Source organism: Pezoporus occidentalis, unplaced genomic scaffold, assembly GCF_034315485.1.
Source record: "Pezoporus occidentalis ecotype Australia unplaced genomic scaffold, CSIRO_AGI_Poc_V1 ctg100, whole genome shotgun sequence".
NCBI lineage: Eukaryota > Metazoa > Chordata > Aves > Psittaciformes > Psittacidae > Pezoporus > Pezoporus occidentalis.
The window spans coordinates 455485-475206 of NW_026912780.1; the positions used below are offsets into that span (position 1 = coordinate 455485).

The 19722-nt window shown below is 36.6% G+C and overlaps 1 protein-coding gene across 1 annotated transcript in view; it reads left to right on the plus strand.

Moving 5' to 3' along the window:
* Positions 1 to 19722, plus strand: part of CNTN1 (contactin 1) — a 246688-nt gene that overhangs the window by 208349 nt on the left and 18617 nt on the right. The window contains exons 19-23 of the mRNA XM_062612293.1: positions 2929 to 2999; positions 7121 to 7355; positions 11007 to 11110; positions 17252 to 17438; positions 19212 to 19324. Coding sequence (XP_062468277.1) covers positions 2929 to 2999; positions 7121 to 7355; positions 11007 to 11110; positions 17252 to 17438; positions 19212 to 19324 — 710 coding nt within the window. The remainder of the gene's footprint in view (positions 1 to 2928; positions 3000 to 7120; positions 7356 to 11006; positions 11111 to 17251; positions 17439 to 19211; positions 19325 to 19722) is intronic.

Sequence of the window (19722 nt, forward strand, 5' to 3'; positions counted from 1 at the left end):
CATTGCTGAAATAGAAATACACTGTATCTTTCAGAGACCTCTCACTGTATCTGTGTCAGGCTGTGTATGTATGAATGCATGCACATTCTTGGGACCAGGGTGCAGGACTTGGGAAAAAAACATGCGTATTGAACAAGGAAAATGCACAATTGCTGTTTGGTTTGTATTCTAACTGAAGAATACGTGCCAGGATGTGTGTTATACTGGATAATGCCATTTTTCTGAGATTGAAGGTTTGGAATTGTGTTTTCTCACTCCACATCAAAGATGTGACATTATCTGACTCAACATATGCTCTTATCAGTCTAATTACTCAGTATTAAAATCTCAGAGCATATTTAAGGATATCCTTTAGTCTCAAGCACATCCTTTTTAAAATGAATTTTCAAAAATCAGGAATTAGATGTTGTTATTCAAGATAATACATTTTGAGTTGACTGTACAAAGGAGATAGCAGTGCTCTAGGAGGTGATGTATCACTGCAAAAAGACTATATACCAGTATATCCTCCTTAACACATATTAACACCAGTATATCCTCTTTAACACATATTAGCACCCATGCGCAACCTAAATATATTTACAATTGTTCCATAGCTTGAGATTTGAAACTAAAATCTCAAAATTAAGTGTTAAAATTAATTTTTGTAATGAAGCCTGCTAGGTCATTACTTTGATTAGACAGTATTTTCAAAATAAAATGTACTTGCATTGCAAATTTCAAGATATTTAATAAAAAAGACCCACATCTGGTCCAGTAAAAATTTTGTTGCTTAAGGAGAAAGGAAATACAAATTTGTTAAATTAATATGGACAGGGAGGGAAAAGCCACAGAACTTTAACACTGAAGTAGAAGGAAATTGCCTATAAAATTGACTGCTAACATCAAACACTTTGTGACTTAACAGCTGTATTTGAAGGCCCAGGAATCCAAGTGAGAAATCTACACATGCTTCCTGGAGTGCTTGGTGCACAGTAAACATTTATGAAATGTCAGAAAAGAAACACAAAAGGAGGGGGAAATAATGCTCACATGTCGAATAGTGGTAGTGTCCTTCAGTTCACAGTTTTCATGGTATTCATTGTAACCTCCCAAAAAAAATCCAGTTTTGTAACAGGATGCACAGGATGTAGTGCTTTTGCAAGAGGTAGTTTGTTATCTGATTCCCCACGCACAGCAACATTGTCATCTCACAGCAAGACATTTTTGATGAAACAAAGCAAAATGTTAATGTAGTCTTTCTAGGCATCAGCCAGCACTTCTGGCCATGCCAAAGTAGGGTATAAAGTAGTATAAATTTGCAGATGAACTTCTGTGCCCAAGTGCATTTTCTGCCAGGAGGTGGATTTGTTATAAGCAGCAATAACAGGATTTGGGTTGGACTCTCAGCTTTCATGGTGCTACAGAACCAGCACTGCATGTGCATTTTGATGTAAATCTGAAGAAGGTGAGTATTTTATTGCACCAACAACCCATATCCACACACTGTAGTTATTTTAAACATTTGTTAATCAGTGCTGCATCTTTGTTGTACTGTATGGGTGGCAAATAATGTGTGTTAAACTCAAATGTTATCAGTCTTCTTCTGTTTTGAAGTCACTCTTTTAGATAACTGTAATTTCAGTGACTTTTCTTAGCATGTTAAGAATGTGTGCTATAATTTTTCTTTTTAATGAAATCTGCTTGCTTCATCAATAACACATTTCACAATGATTTCTTGTAATTCAGTGATTCAAAGTCTGCTTTTGTATATATTAGCTTCTGGATATTAGAGTAATTGCCTAAGTATAGCTGTATGAATAAGTAACCTGCTCATAATGGAGAGAGAAACCTGGGTTTGATGGTTGAGAGAATGAGAGAGATTCTCTTGAAAAGGGTAATTTCTAGGACACTAGACAGTCCGTTTTCTCTTCTCTGGTAGCCTGTGTATCTTCTTTGACTACTTAAGCGCTAAAGTTACATGATTATAATAGATAATGTGACTAGTGTGTATTTCACTAGTAACTAAAGGTAGAGTAATAAGTTCAAGCTTCCTCTGGAATTGTCAAGATATGTATGTTTAGTCTCGTTCTCACGTAATTTGTTTTCTGAAAGGCCAGAAATAAATAGCACAAACCATGCACTGAATGCTGATTTCAATTTCAAATGTATTCTTACATATTTTTATCCTTACTGAAAATGAATTTATCTCTGCTTTATGTTTCTCCTCAGCTGACCCTCAGAGAAGACCTCAGCAAATATCTTACTCAAATAGTGTGAGAGCATTTAGGAGCTATCCCCTTACTATCTTGTGACATTCACTCATTAGTGGAGAAAATGCCTGATCATATAAGAATTTCTAACACAAAGAACATGTTCATGTAGATAGGGCATATAGTTAATGCATCTACCCATTCTGAACATGCCAATAAAGAAGACGTATGCCGCTAATCTACAGTAGGATTAGGTTGCCAGATGCTTCAAAGATATAGCCATGGGTTTAATCTTACACATTGCAAGTAAATTCATTGAAGTAGATGAAGCTGATCACAGTCTGTTAAGGTAAATACATGTGTAAGTAAGTCCTGAGTGCTTGAGCTCTTGGCATACCGACATATGAGGAAGCACAAGAACAATGTGCAGTGCTTCTCTGAGGACCTATGAGGAGTATTGAGTTTCTAAATATTTGATTAAATATTTGTAGAGAATATAGTTAAAAAGAAAAATGATTGCTGGCTATGGTTAGAACTGGAATATTTCCTGCAGCAGTAGCTATATATTAGACTTGTAAAGACCACAGGTTCTGACAGCTGGTACAGACTATCGTTATTTTAATTGTGTGTGCCAAGAGTGTTCATTGGGTACTGTAAAAAGAAATGTAAATAGTGATATTTTACTGACTGCATACTTTGTAGTAAGTAAGTTTTGTCATCTCTTCTATTTTTCTAGCACCTAATGTGGCTCCTTCTGATGTTGGAGGAGGGGGTGGAAGCAATCGAGAGCTGACAATAACGTGGATGGTAGGTACTGCACTAAGATGCACAAAGCCTGTGCTTACTTGTATCTGATCTTGCTCCTTCTGATACCCATGGAAGATTTGTCACTGGCATCTGTGAGAGCAGAATTTGTACACAGTATATAAGTTTTCAGATTTTTCTCATAAAAATATGTAAAAAGGAATGAAAAAGACAAAATTTTAGATGTTTATAAATTGGACATTTCTAAAATACAATTTAAAACATTCTCTGAGTATGCTTCAAAGTGTTTGAAATAATGCATTGATTTAACCACATTTGAAAATTCTTTATATTGTATCTTTCTTTGAGGCTTATTGTAAGTTATAACTTAATAACATACAGATTTCCTTACTACAACTAAAAGTAGAATGCCTTATGACTTTAATGTGCTGTGCATATATTTACAGCCTTTATGAAAAAAAATACATTACCATTTTATAAACTACCCTGTTATAATTATTAACTTCAGTTTTAAGGGAATTCTTGTATAGTCACTTTTTATGAGGCTTAGTTTATGCTAATGTGACTGGTTACACAAAACAGTGTTGTCCTATGCCACAATTTAGCCATTCATTGGTACCCATGTACCAATGATGATGGTTTTTTTTTCTCCAAGCCATTAGTTTTTCTTTAATGATTACGTTTTAAGCAAAATAAGGAAAAGGGAGATAAAATGTTAACTACAAAAATAATGGAATGCAATATTCAAAAAATTAGAGTGTTACCAAAAAACCTTTTCAGTAAGCAAAGCTTTGAAAATCTCATCTCTCTCATGTACTGTAGGCATTCAGTTCATGATATTTTGTTCTTAAAAAGTCTTGTAAATACTTCTATATATATATGTATGTAAATGCTGTCTTTATCTAAATGGTGTTCTGGTATTGAAGCAATGGTTTTTAAAATTTACCTCTACTGTGGAGAAAAAAAAAAAAAAATAATCCAGGGAAGAAGGGAAAGAGACAAGAAGTTGGAAAGAAAGCAAAACCCAGAATAAGAGAGAATAAGGTTTTATAAGCAAACTTTTTCTGTAGGTGAAAGTTGCATGGAAACAGAGAGTAAAGTCTTTTGAATGGTGCTTGGGAAAACTAAGGAGGTAAAATAGAATAAAAAAAAAAAATGCCTGTCTAATTCATGCCAGAGCCTATCAGTATCCAGCGAAAACAGTTACAGAAGCATTACCTCTGGCAAAGAAAATGATTAAATGTTATGTTTGAAAAAAACTACTGAGTTTGTCTTGCTACTGTGTGCCTTCATAAGGCTATGAGGCACATAAAGCACATTATGTTTGTGTCGTTTGGGGATTAGTTTCAGATGTAGCAGCTTATTTACCCCTATGAAGATGGCTTTTTTCTTTTTTTTTTTTTTGTGGAAATTTCATAGTTCCAACAGCAACTTTGTCATTGCTGTATAGGGATCCTCCTTGCAAATGTGCAAATTTTAATTCCTATGCATAGTTCTTTCTTTTTGTACTGAAGGTTGATTATACCTATTTGGAGAAATTCTCAAGTATGACACAGAAAGTCAGCCGTATCTTTGGGCTAACAGATTTGGGGTTTCCTGGTTTGTTTTGTTTGTTTGTTTTTTTTTTTTTACTTCAGTTCAAAATAGTCAGTCTTCTTAGGTATTTTAGGAATCAATTTACCTAAAGAAAAAGATCTATATTTCTGAGAAAGGAAGATCCACATTTCTGTTAAAATACATAGAAAAGGTTATTTCTTAGTTCCACTACAAATAGGTTTGGAAGTAGATGGGTCCTAACTGATTTGATTCTGATCTGTATTTATTTTTGAAGAGCAGAAGTCAGAGAAGAACACATGCAATGGTCAGTTGCACAAGACCTAGATTATTTTATTGTTTCTTCACAAGTGCTGTTATAAAAACTTTAACAAACTACAAAGCTACTTCGTGCACTGCATGTTGAAAACCCATACTTGAGGCATTTTCAGTACAGTGAAAATATGGTTGTGACTGAACTAAAAAAATAAAAATAAAACCAGGACAATAGTGACTAATGCAAGATCTGAAGTAGAAGATCACTTCAGTCTTTTCTATATTCATATTGCAATTATTTTGCTTATCTAATATCATGCTTTTTACATCAGTCCTGTAATGAGTAACTCAGACAAATTAAGCATGGCTTCAAATATGTAATTCCCAAGAATCTTCCAAACTATGTCTATCAAGTGTTTTCGAACAGAGGCATTATATTTACAGAATCTGTCTGACAACAATATATCTATCTGTAAGTTTAAGATAAAGGTGTATTTTGATTCCACCAAATGTGCTGACATTTGCATATGCAACTCAAAATATCCTTAATTAAGAAGAGTGGAGCAAAATGTATGGCAGGTTCACATGTTGCTGACAACCCCCTTTCAGAATTTGTTATGATTCATAAGCCTGAGTGGAATGAGACAGCCAGAGATACAATCAAAGCTCTTCTAAGTCTTGTTTTGAAAGAAGAACTGAGAAAGAAAGCTAGGAGCGGCATGCCCATACTTCCTTATTTTCCCCCATTTGTCTTTCCCTCTTCTGTTTTGTTTTCCAAGGTTTTTAATAGATACTACAAACTATTCAGCTACTTAGACCTACTTATTATGTGTAGCCATTGGAGGGCAAGCTGCTTTCAACATTTTATATAAGACCTCCCAGAACATATTTTTTTAGTTCTGGCTTTCCAAATTTTTCTCTGGATGAAAAACATTCTGAAACTAAGGCCACATCCAGGCTGCTTACTTTGGCATATGAGATAGGATTCTGGTTTAATTTAAGCCACAACATACAATGATAGATTCAGAAAAAAAGCTATTGAAGGTGACCCAGTCCAGGAAATCTTTTACTCTTTGAACTGCAAGGTTGCCTTAATTTTCTTCTTGTTGTGTTATGTATACTGGTGTTCTAATCCATGTGTTATGTTTCTGAAGACAAAACTTACATATTTCTGTTGTTCCAGAAATTTAGTGAGTTTTCATCAGAATTTTCTTTCTTAGAGAATCTTTGGGGTTTCATTTGAGCTTCCATCAAATATGAATATCAAAATTCATGAGCTAGGTTGGGGTTTTTTTAGCGTGTTCCAATAATAACATCTAAGCTTCATGAATCCTTACACATGTTGGCTGAAGGGCTACAGAAGAGGGCATAAAAGGCGAAGATCCTCTGCTGTACTGCTTCAGGCCCTTTGCCTTTGCTATTTCATCTCTGTGGGCTTTACAGTACGGGAAAAGGTGATGCAGGAAATTTATTTTCAAAGTATGCTTTTGGTTAGCCTTCTGGTGCACTGATGAATGACATGATTTTGGCCTGTTGAGTACACTGTCTAATAGTTGTGGTAAAGGCTCCGTGGACTGAGGAGGGGTCACTGAATGTACAGCTTTGGTAAATTAAGCCAAATTCATTATAGCAGATTATTGCCCATAATTTTGTATTTCCCAGTATTACTGGGTATTGGAAATTGGCTATAGTTTGAAGAAATATTTTGGTACCTTTAATTCTTATGATGAAAGTAGGAGTAATTTCTCTTAAACTTGTACCAATTAGAAGCTAGGTCGATAGTCTAAACCAGCAACTGCACGCCCTCTATCATCAATGGAAAGTGGTAGGGTAAATGATTCTTTGAATGTCCATCTCTTTTCATCAGCTGTGCAAGTTGCCTAGGTAAATGAATATAATTTGAGCCAGACACATAGGTTTTCTTTTCTCTCTCTGTTTCACAAGAATATCTATCTCCACACATGCGCATAGATCCATGGTGTGTCTGTGTTACATACCTACTATCACACCTTAAGACAGCCTTTTTTGCTAGCTACAGCTGAGAGTAGTTTTAGTACACAGTCATTGTTTCTTTCTGTAGGTGATAACATGATGTGTGTTGCATTGAGTTTGGGGGAGGAACAAGATCTTAAAATGTTTTAGTAGCAGGTATGCTGGTACTGCAGATTTGCATAATGAAGATGGCATATTTTTAAAGAGGGTGGGAGCAAACTGTAAAAGCAAACCAGGAGAAAATGGAACTTCAGCATTTTTACATTGTGAATATCAATGCTTTCTGTATTATTTTTTTTTTTATTAGAAATCTATTTGTTTAGTTGGCTATAAAACTAATGTTTTATCTTTTGCCTCTTTAGCCTTTGTCAAGAGAATACCACTATGGCAATAATTTTGGTTATATAGTGGCTTTCAAGCCATTTGGTGAGAAAGAATGGAGGAGAGTCACAGTTACTAATCCTGAGATTGGCCGGTATGTCCACAAGGATGAATCAATGCCACCTTCAACCCAGTATCAAGTAAAAGTGAAAGCTTTTAACAACAAAGGGGATGGACCATTCAGTCTCACGGCTGTCATTTATTCAGCACAAGATGGTGAGTAAAAGTTTCTGATAAGCTTTACACTGAGGGTCCAAATTGGTACTGCCAACATCTATAGAGAGAAACTGGTCCTTGATATTGATCTGTATAGCAGCATACACCTTCATCAAGGAGGGTGTATATTGCTCACACAAAACACTTGCATTTGTTCTGAATAAAAAGCTTTAGACTCTGCTTTCTGTGTGATGCAGAGCACTTGGTTGTACTTGCTGTCAATGAACACTGCACAGAAGTATTCAAGATTCTTCACACCACTTGTTGAAAGATTCAAGAATTTAAAAAAAGAAATTCTGATCTTCATATTGATTGCCTAAAACATTAACATCATTAGCCAGCTATGTCTCTGTGATGTGTTAATACATGTATTTGACATGTGTAATTTTTTCTTCTTAACAAACCACACTAAAGCTTATTATTCTAGTAGATCAGTATCAGAATTTATCCCCAAATTGTGAAAGAATGATACTTCAGTTGTATCCAGTTCTATTTCCAGCATGTTTAGAGTCTAATATAAATTATCCCGACCACATTCTTTATTCTGGTTTGGATGTTAGAGCTATCAAGTGAATAATCTAATGAAAACCTGTTTGACATTCCACTAAAATCTTTCTTTTTCTTTTTTTTTAATTTTTGGTGGAATTATTTCACATGCTGTGATCTTTAGGATTGAAGTTTAAATGACATTTCCAAACTTAGAGGGAAAGAAAAGTACTAGAAGAAGGTTTACTTTAAATCAGAAGAAATATATACAACATCCTAATTGCAATATAATCACTCAAGCCTGTTTAAAAGAATGTGGTTTATTAATTCCTGCCAGAAATCCTGAAGATTGCTCATATTTTTCTTTCCGTAAAGCAGAATCTCTTTCACAAAGTCAACAGATTCAGACCAAAGAGCCAAGAGGAGGGATATGATAACGAGGCCACATTCTCACATTTCCGACTGTTCTTTACTCTGTGTACTTTATGGGAGATTTATGTCCATGATTCCCATTAGTACTAATGGGAACTTTGCACACAAATCACCCACACAGAGAGAAAAGATAAAATAGTCCTTTCGTTTCTTACAATAATTCAGGATTCAAGATAGCAATACTTGGCTGTCTATAGAGGTTAATGCTAATCCTTTTTCTCAGAAAAACGTACCTTAGGATATTATCTTCAACAGCTGCTGCAGCAACAGAACAATTGTTTTTGCAACTGTATAAATGAATTAGTAAATAGTTATGGTGTAATAAAAGTCATATCTGCCAAATAACATTTCAGTAACCATCCTTTCTCAGACACATTATGTACAGCTGACTGATAAGCTCCCAAGTGTTTGCATTAGGTTAATACTAACCATGTCAGGGATGGCAGTGTGTTTGGATAGATCTCTTAAGGTCAGAGGCATAGCAAAGTCTAGTAGCTCCAAAAGACAGAGGAAAAGCAAATGTGCAGGGGTGCCACCTTCCAGATACAGAAGTCACTTCAGTGGCTGCTGATGTTCTGACATAGACTTCAGCAAATTCCAGACACTTGATAGAAACACTTGCGGTTAAATTACACTAGATGCCGGCAGCAAAAAGAATAGAAGCTCAGTGAACCTGCTTGTTTTCTCTGATTTCAAGCACATGGGTCACCAGAACAGTCAGATTCATGGTGATCCAAACCTTCCCAGTAGTGCTCACAGCTCCTGTGCAGAGCTATAATGTTGACTACTGACCAGATGGATACAGGAACTTCAAGATGCGTTAGAAAGAACTTTTCCAATAGATGTAGCAGAACTTATTCCAAAGAGCATTCTGCAGAGTTTTCTCCTGGCATTTGGACTTGTACAGTCACCTCCATACCTTGTAGCATGCTTACTGGCTCCCAGCCTTAACTTTATATGTCTACATTTAGAAGATAATTATGTGATGACCACTATGTTTTCAGCAAAGAGAACAGATTGTGAGGCCCACATGATTGCTGCTTTTTTGGTAGAATTATTGAATTAGAAGGGTGGAGAAAAGCAGCTGATGTAATCTTTCTGGCTCAGGAGACACTGTAAAATATTTATAGAAATTTAATGCCAAATAGGGATATAAATTATTTGGAGCTCATAAAAAAACATAAGCAGATAAAATATTGTTTATTGCATCAACAAATTTCCTGGCAGTTGGAGCTATTCAATATGAAATATTTTGGCAAATTCTGTAATTGATACCACAGAGAAGAGTCTGATAGTTATTTGGGTAGAGATAAAATGATTACATCTATTCTAGCTGCACTTTTATACCTCCGAATCAGCAAGTGGTATTACTACCATCAGACAATGCAACTTCTCAAAGGTAGTACTAAGGTTTTAAAGCAATATGGTCATTGCTTTAAATATTATACATATCCATATTCCGTATGGATATGTATAAATATACATACATAAATAAATATAGCATTTCCACTAAGTTGTAAATGTGGGCATCTTCATTCATTTTAGTAACTGGGGAATTTCTGTGTTCCCATCTGTTTTAAGCCAAGTTCCATATCTGACAGCTACTAGTCATACCTGCCATTGCTAGTAGTGAGTAATGATTGCGAGTAATGAGTGCACAGGCCTCTTGCTTATCTAAATTGCTGTCATTATAAAAACAATTTTGTAATAATGTATCATTTTTTTTAATTATACATTTGCATTATTAACAGCCATTGAAAGACAATTACAAAAGGTAACTTTGCATATAAGATTATTTTGTTACCTGGGATACTTTTCATGAGAGATGTAACTGACTTTTTTTCTTAACAGTGGCTGTTTTGATGTATAGTTGACTGGATGCCCAGTTGGAAGATTAAGTGTATGAAAGCTTTCCTCAGCTCAGGCTGCCATGCCTGTCTGTTGCAACTTGTTCCAAAAGGTTCGCGACAGAGAACTGTTCTTAGCTTGGAAAGCTTTATCTTTTATAGACATTGCTAAGTTTATACCTTCTTAAATTCCTTACCTCATTTGAAATGCAAGCAGCAGTGAAATTAACAGATTCTCATAATGAAACTATAACTTAATATTCTAAGCCCTGAATAAAAGCGTATCACATGATCAGAGTCTGTATTCTGCTTTGGCTGCTGTTCAGAACTAAGAACACAAACAAAACCAACAGTCTGATGTATGCTTGATAGAAAGGTGCTCTTGGATAATTTAACACCTGTGTTCAAGTTTATGTGTGCCACTGGCCAGCACTGTATTGAATGTCTGGTCTATAAAAACTTTGCATCGTCATAACTAAGTGATATACACATGATTATTTGTGTGTAACTAGCTTAAAAATATCTGATGTGTATCATCTGTGAGCTGCTGCCCAATTTTCATAAAGGATCACTGTATGCTTCATTCTATTTATCAAAGCCCAGTTTCAATTTATACACATTTCAGCACAGAATCTATTGAAGCATAAAAATACATGGTCTGAGCCAAGTAATAGGATCATTGTTTTGTTTTTATAGAGTCATTTTCCATACAGATCATCACTGAATTTAAAGTTTATTCAAGTGAAACCAGATTGAAGATTAACATGCTTGGCTGCTTGATAGCAATAAAATAATAGAAAATATTAGAGTGAGAAGAACCCCTATGAGTGAGCATAGCTGGATCACTGGATGAGATTGAATGATTAGCATGTGTTTTATCTTCCAGCTCCAACTGAAATACCTACAGATGTGAGTGTAAAAGTTTTGTCATCTTCAGAAATGTCTGTTTCTTGGCACCATGTTTCTGATAAATCTGTGGAAGGTTATCAGGTGAGTTTAGAGGTGACACTGTCTAGATTCTCATACATTTAATTTCAGTATTTAAATTCAAGAATAATTCCTACTCTAGCATTCTCTCTTTTAAGTTTCACTTATGTTTAGTTGTCATTTGCTGTACAGCTTTCACATCCTGAGAAACAGATTATTTTTGTGCTACTTACTTTGTTACTAAAACATATTAACAGATGTACATACTCATTATTTCATGAATCTTGTCTGTGTTAAGTAACTGAATGCCTATCTCTGTCTTCTGAAAACATACTGAAATTAAGTATTGAGTGTAATTGTCAACACAGACGTGAAACTGTAACTAACTTATGGACCAATTAAATTATCAGCAGTTATTAATATCACTTACCCCCAAATTCTATAGTAAGTGAGACTACATGACAAATGCCCAGAATCCAGTATAATAGAGACTTGCTATTGTGCAAGACAATGATTTTTTTTTTATAGTTTCTATTCTCCACATGAAAAAAGAGCTTCAAGCTATATTCATCTGGTCCAAGACTAAGTGGTACTACCAGTAAAAATTATTCTTATCCTTGTACAAAGATGACAACAGCCACAGGGTGGGTGCAACCAGAAATGGCCATGTAGTACTCCAGAAGGGAAGTCTTAATATCATCCATTCACAGTGGATGCTGACAAACTGCAATGTGCAGCCGGCTTACTTTGGCTGCACTCCAGAATAGAGATTTGGGCTTTAGTTTGTTAGTGACTTGCTTTGTAATTTAAGTTGTCAGTTGCTTGGTGGTAGCCTCTGTGTTCCAAAATAAGCACATACAAATGTGAAGAAACCTCACAGAATGTATTTTTATAGCTGAAATCTATGAATAAATGTTCTTTTAATTAAAGGTACTTGTTTCTATATTTACCAATCTCTGCTTCTGTCTCCATGAGATTTATGTAATACTTTTGGGATACTGGAATAACAGCAGAGATCTCAATAAGAACTAGCATAATGCCCCGTATAAAGTTTGATTCTGCACAGTACACACATAAAGTTTTAAAATTGTAAGCAAAGGACACTGGGGCTTGAAATTAAAACAGTGACATCCATGGTAACTGCTAATTTACTAAAGCACTCCACCGGTTTGGTGTTTTCATAGGGATTTTGCAGCTAGAACAGGATAGGCAAATTCATGGTCATGACTGAGAGCTGGGCGGAGTGCCCAGATCTGTGAGCTGGAGCCAGCAGCCGTGTAGCTGTGTTGCACCCCCAAGCTGGGTAGTCTGTGCAGAAACTGGGCGCGAAGCCTGCGCACCCTGCATAACCTGAACAGATGCCTGGCAGGCCCACACCAAGGGACTGGTGTGGATGTGGGGAGAGCAGCAACAGGGAGTGCTGGGAGACATTGGGATTGCAGTAGTGATAGAGCATGACAATGGATGCTGAGAATGGCAACAGGGAATAGGGTAGGAAGGTTGGAAGGGTGAGGATAACTGAACAAAGAACATGGTGGGAGAATGTTCCCATACCTTTTGGTCATTTTTATAATTTTACTTCATTTTACATAAAGCTGTCTGAGTTGCTGTCAGGGGACAGCAGGGGAAGAAGGAGAGGGAGAGAATACAGCAGGCAAGAGCAGGATACATGGAACAGTCAATAGAAAAAAGGCAAAAAGTTGGAAAGAAGCATAGAGGATCTTTGGGCTGGAAAGAGAATTAATCCTGTTCTGATGCAAGGTGAGGTACCCTGGGAATGGGTGGAGAGCTCTGTTACACAGACTGTAGATATGTGGGGTGTGGTCTTATTTTGATAACTGGAGTGTAACTTCATCCAGTCCTTCCTAGAGAAGTACTACATTTCCACAAATCCAGTGTGCACTGGGTGGCTTGCATATGTACAGTGAGGAGGGCATTAAAATATGAATTTTTTTCTCTTTTTTCTCTTTTTCTAAAGTAATCTTCTAGTTTTCAGGACTATGGAAAAACATTCCTATCTGGCTGCACAATAACCAGGCTGATAGGCATGAATTAGTGCCTCATGGAGCTTGATAACGTGTTAATTATGAGGTCATTTTCTCTAGAGCAATCACCAGTCTCATTCTAGTAGAGGGGAAAGGAGCAAAGGGCAAGCTTGTGCTGTGCTCTGGGCAAGAAGAAAGTCTTGTGCTCTTGAAGATCGGCCCTTCCATCAGTCCTGAAGGAGCCATAGGACAGGGCAAAAATAAAGAGGGCTCTCTTCTGGAAGATAAAGGAAGCAGATAGTTACAACTGAAGTTGTGAGGGAAGGAGCACTCAAACTACATTATAAAACTCCAGTGAACATGTCTGGAAGGCTCTGTCTCTATTGGCATCAAGAAATACTCCAATATTTATTTTTTAATTACTCTGCTGTAACACAGGTTAGCAAAATCCCTCATTCACCAGAACACCTTCTCAGTTTCTTTTTGGTCTTCATTATTACCTGAAAATTATATGATTGACCTTGTAAATGCTGGAGTTTAAAAGGTGGGAGTACCCTGAGCAAAGTACCTGAAGGTATTTCACCTGTGACACAATGAGTTTCTCACCAGGAGGGGTCAGATTTTCTTACACTAATGCATAGTGTCAGGATGATTGCCCTCATGGTGATGAGTGTGAGCTGATGCATTTTGCCATTACAGAGGGGTATCCTCAACTCACACTTAAAGGAGAGATAAAGTATGAAACCTGTCTCCATACATATAGAGAATTTAAGATTTATGAATCCTTACAATAGCCTCCTAAGAGCCACAAGTGGTTAGTGTGTGCAGTCCCAAAGATGCTATCTTTATTTCCCAATGCTTCTATGCAAGGTATGTTTATTTTATTAAACCAGTGTATCACTGCTCACCACCATTGTCCCTCATTTACTGAAATATGCTATTAACATTCTTTCTTAATTTGAGTAAAAAGTATCCCTTTTATGTTTCTGCCTTGTAAAACTTTCATGACTGTGAGAGCTGTTGTTTCATGTTTAATATGCAGAAACAACTTCTAGCATATTTCTGTATATTTAAATTTGAGCAGAGGAGAGGACCATGAAAGAGTATTTTTCTCTGATTTCAGCACAGAGGGCTGCACTCATTCATGATGGATAAACTGTTCCTTCCTACAGATCACTGTTAGCTTATCTCCTACAACAAACCATCCTTATCTCCTACAACAAACCATCCAGTAAAATACCATCCTTTGTCCCCTGGGATTCATGACCAATAGATTAACTAGGTAAATGCAGAGCACCAGGAAAAACAGACTGTCCAAGGTTATTATCCAGGCTCCTTAAGTAAAAGATAGAGTGCCTACTGAGCAAAATGGGAAATGTGGTTTCCTGAAGAAAAGGGGCATTTAATTCTAGGTATCCGCAGAGGTTAGAGAGTGAAAGAAATTTCCGATTTCGTTCAAGAGTCTTTTAAATTACTTAATAAGTGAGAAGAGAAATGTAGAAATAAAGAAGACAGTACTTTTTCTTAGCCCTCAAAAGAGTCATCTAACTTCAATTTTTTTCTTTTCCAAGAATAGTTACAATGACCCAAATATGTAGTTATGACTGTATTTTAAATGAAAAGGTAAAGAACATTCTGAGTGTATGACACACAGCTCACACACTGTAGGAGTAGTCAAGTCTACAACATTGCAGCCAAGAACAATAGTATTTGGGATTTAAATTTATTTTAATTTTGAAGTTATATTACTTCTGTCTGAAGTGTAATATGCTCTCAGTGAAGTAATTTACATTTTCATTTGTTGTTCTCACTTGTCTTGTTTTATGCTGTATATTACTTGTTATATTACACCCTTAGCATCACTGTAGTGTAAATGAACAGTAGGATTGTAGAAAGTTTTGCAAGTCAGAAGTATTCAAAGGCTTCCAGCATATGCCGCATGATTAACAAAAGCTTCACATAAAGTATGTTTGCTTTAGGTAAAACAGCTACTTAATTAACATAGTGCAACATACTAAAACTGAATTAGTCTTCAATAGCCAGTTAAAATCAACAGCAAAGATACCATTGGTATTGTCATAGCTAATAAACTTTCAGCCATCTAGAACTTCACAGACATCCCTTTGCTGTAGACTAGAAACTTGTTTGGACTTAGGGGCAGAGATAGGTATGACAACCTCTAGCTCCTGATGTACATGCCCCCTCACACTTGTGTCGGACACTTATGTTCGCAGCTTATGGTATACAGCTGGTTGCATTCAACAACAGCAGCTTATCTGCAACAGTTTGTTAATCACATAAAAGAAAATTCTTATTTGAAGATGACAGTCAGACCTTCAGCTGAAATGACCATGCCGGTTTCAGATTCATCAAACAGAAGTTACCACCTTGCTAGAGAAGCCTGCACGATGGATAGGGTGCACATTCCTCACCCTCTTTGGGATAAAGGCTGTTGACTCAGTAAAATAGCCACACTGATAAGTGTGAATTTCATGAGTGCGAGTGCCTAAATTACAGTAAACTGATGTTGAGGATGCATAAACACTGTTCAGAACATATATTTATATAACTAAACATTACCTGTTTGTGTCTGTTGAAAGGCAGGTATGCATACTGTATTTAAAAATCAGAGCCAGTTTGGCTGCAGATAAAATGTGATTATCTCTACACCAGGAAAGACTGAAAAAAGCCATTAGGATATTTTCACATTTATAGTAATCAGAGTATGAGTAACCTCTAACACTGATGGATAAGACTGAGGCAACAAATATTAACAGAAGACTTCAGTATTTAAATGAGAGTAACATGTGCGTACTCATGTTTGATGTTACCATATCCAAAGACATTTGAAATAGGTGACAAGAAGTCCTCTACTGCACTTCTCATTTGGCCACAGTATGTGCTTTATAAATATTTTTATAAAACATTTTAATTTTAATGTGAACAAGACATAACAAAACCTTGCCAAGCAAGGGTTGTACCCAAGATTTGTAAAGAGGAGAAGTGCAATCTGAGCACCTTGACAAACTATCTGCTTTGCTAGCCTATAATTTAAACGAAGTTTCAAGGAAAACTAATGTCAGCAGAACAGATACTAAAGCAGTTGCTATTTAAAAGATAACATTACAGGATACCTAATGTCGCCAGTCAAATCTTACAGAGCAAGATTTTTTCCTAGAGCCTGAAATTACCAAGAACATTAACCTCTTCCTAAAAAAAAAAATTAAAAGCTCCTCATTTATCATACCCCAGAATCATTATGAAGACAGGCAGAAGCTGAGGAGAAATGTTGGGAGTAAAAACACTCAAAACCAAACTGTAATGGGCATGGCTTTCCACATTTTCAGGTTAGTGCAGTAATTTAGTCTTATGCAAACAGCTATAAACCAGACAAAACCCAGAGACTGACAGTGTTTTACTCTCATTTGCATCTCACAAAGCCATGCAGACTAGAACCCTACAGAATGACATCTCTCCATAGGAATTACTCTTCTTTAAACTGGAGCTTTGTAATGTGTAATGAGTTAAAGTAGAATGGAGCCATTTCTTTGGGGGGGGGGGGGGAAACAAACACACAATTTCTGTGTGCAGTTGACTTTGGATTGTAAGATGCTGCAAGCTTAAACTGATGCCTTTCCTATTGTTTAAGAATTTTCAGGTTCTTTCTCATTTACTTTGTCAAATGTCTTATTGTACTACGAAACCTGATTGAATTTAGCCAAAGAGCTTCAGAAAATAGTTAGGTAACAGGTACCAGACCGGCACATATAGATAACACAGTGAGTACTTCTCATTCCCTAGATAGAAGTACAAAAGGATTGAATTTGTAAGACATTTTAAACAAAATATTGTGGAAATATTAGTAGAGTTTAGGCTACACTGTAGTGTAGGAAAACAATAATAAAGTTCAGAATAAAATGCTCAAATAAAAGAGCAAGAAGAAAATAGTCTTGTTCTCTGAAGGCATTATCCATCTCCCAGACTTTTAATGACTTAGCTGAGAACAAGTTAAACCACTGTGAGTGTAAAATCAAAGTTTATTTCTATTTGTTTAACAACTTGGTTAAAATCAGACTGTAGAAGGAATTTCATGCCATTGCTGTTAGATTTCTTTTAATTCGCTTTCTACCCAAAGTATAGAAATATCCAGCAAAATCTTTTTTTTATAAAATTTATTAATAAATTTGTGAAGTTTAATCCTTATATTTTTTTCTCACAGATTCGTTACTGGGCTGCTCATGATAAAGAAGCAGCTGCACAGCGGGTACAAGTGAGCAATCAGGAATACTCAACCAAACTCGAAAACCTGAAGCCTAATACTCGCTACCATGTAGATGTTTCGGCTTTCAATAGTGCAGGCTATGGACCTCCCAGCAGAACCATTGATGTCGTTACCAGGAAAGCACGTAAGTAAATGGAGCATTAGGTTAAGTACAAAGTCACGTACTTCATTATTGGATGTCACATCATGTTTTCAAATGTGGCTTCTCATTCATATACCAAATGTTCTCCCTTTATGTGGTATTGGTTCTTTATCCGAAAATGTCACTAGACTCTCCTTCCTCTGTTTTCCTACCATGTACAGTGTGGATATTTTACAGAGGGGTGTAAAGAGACTGAAGATTATAGGCTCATAGGAGAGTCAGCTGCAAACGCAGGTCAGGTTGCTCAGGGCTTTATCCAGTTGGATCTTGAAAATCTCCAAGGACAGAGAGTGCACAACCTCTCTGGGAAACCTGTTCCACTCTGAGCATTTAGTATAAGCCTGTTTTAATCAAATTTGTGCCTTTTGTCACTTGTCCTCTTGCCATACCACTTTGAAGAGACTGGATCCTCCTTCTTGATAACCTCCCTGTAAAAACAGGCGCAGCCTCTTAGGTCACCTCCAAAGCAGTTTCTTCTCCAGAGTTAAAAATCCTGTCTGCCTCACCTTCCCTTCACAGGATGAGTGCTCCAGCCCCCCACCAATTTGATGGCACTCTGCTGAACTCAGTCAAGATTTCCAGTGTCTTTCCAGTACCGAGGGGCCCTAACCTGGACATGATATGTCCAGGTTAGGGACTCGTCATCAGGGACTGTATCAATAGGAGAAGGGATAATGGCTTTAAACTTAAACAGGGGAAGTTCAGGTTAGATATAAGGAAGAAGTTCTTTACTGTGAGGGTGGTGAGGCACTGGAATGGGTTGCCCAAAGAAGTGGTAAATGCTCCATCCCTGACAGTGTTCAAGGCCAGGTTGGACAGAGCCTTGGGTGACATGGTCTAGTGTGAGGCGTCCCTGCCCATGGTAGGGGGGTTGGAACTTGGTCATCTTAAGGTCCTTTCCAACTTTAACCATTCTATGATTCTATATTACAAATGATGAACAATTCAGACCAGCTATTACTTAGGCTGCTTATATGCAACAGTGAGAATGATTCTGGCAATTAAAGTGTGACTGATGCCATTTTCATTAACAGAGGATCAAGCAGCCTTGAAAAGTGGGTGTCTGAATCACACCCTTGAACTTTCATGCCATAATAGGTTTCTGAATATAGCTCCTGACTTAATGAGGATACCTAGCACTAACAGAGCTATGCTGGGCAATTCAATTAAGGAATATGTCTTGTGTATTTAAAACACACTTATATGGGCTAAAACTATGTACAACTCATTTGAGGATTTCTGTCAGTAAATAGTGTATTGTGCAACTTGCACCTGCAAGGTTCATTTTGGTTGAATAAGACTTCATTTTATAAGCTTATTGTGAGAAATGCAATTAATGGTTTCTACAGTGGGGTACTCCAATGTCTACTGAGTTAAATGCTTAGAAATACTTTAAATGGTTAATTAAATATTGAATCTCAATGAATAAATATTGCTTAAGCCACATTTCTGGGAGGTTCCGAACATAGTTGCATGCCAGCAAACACACATGGTCAGCAACATATTGAAGGGTAATGTTGGCCACTTCCTTTCTGGCAACACAGAAATGCAAACCCACAAAGCAACCACTGTGCATGCCGTCCAAAATTGCCTGGCTGGAGCTGTAGCAGCTCTTCCCAAGAAGGAGACTATCCCTTAATCATTTAAAGATCAGCCAAATTTCCCTTTTAATATTTTTATGTGTCTTAATAGAAATGTCATTGAATGTTTATAAAATCTCATTTATGTGCATATTATATGTATGTCGCTTTTCAGCTCCAAGCCAGCGTCCAAGAATTATCAGTTCTGTGAGATCTGGTTCAAGGTACATCATCACCTGGGATCATGTGAAGGCTATGTCAAATGAATCTGCAGTTGAAGGATACAAGGTATGAAAATATCTTTTATCTTTTTGTATCCTACATGAGCTGTATTTTATAGGCAATGTTGAATTTTTATACCTAACTTAAACATAGTTGCATGCTAAAGAGGTCACAGACATCAAGTAGGCTTAGGGCAAAGCCAGTGGGCTTAGTCAATATGACAAGAAAACACTGGGGCACCGAAACTCATTTGGGTGGTAAGCCATATTCTGGGAAAGTTTAGTTCAGTGACTGCAGCAACCATATTTCCCTTATGCATACATCTATTGTCTATTGGCTAAAAATAATGCTTCAAAAATTGTACACTTTACAGGTTTTCCTTATAATAGTATGCATTGTTCCAGCTTTCTTTTCACATCTCCAGGGGAACTACAGTTCCTGGAACAAGAGTTCTTTAAAGCCTG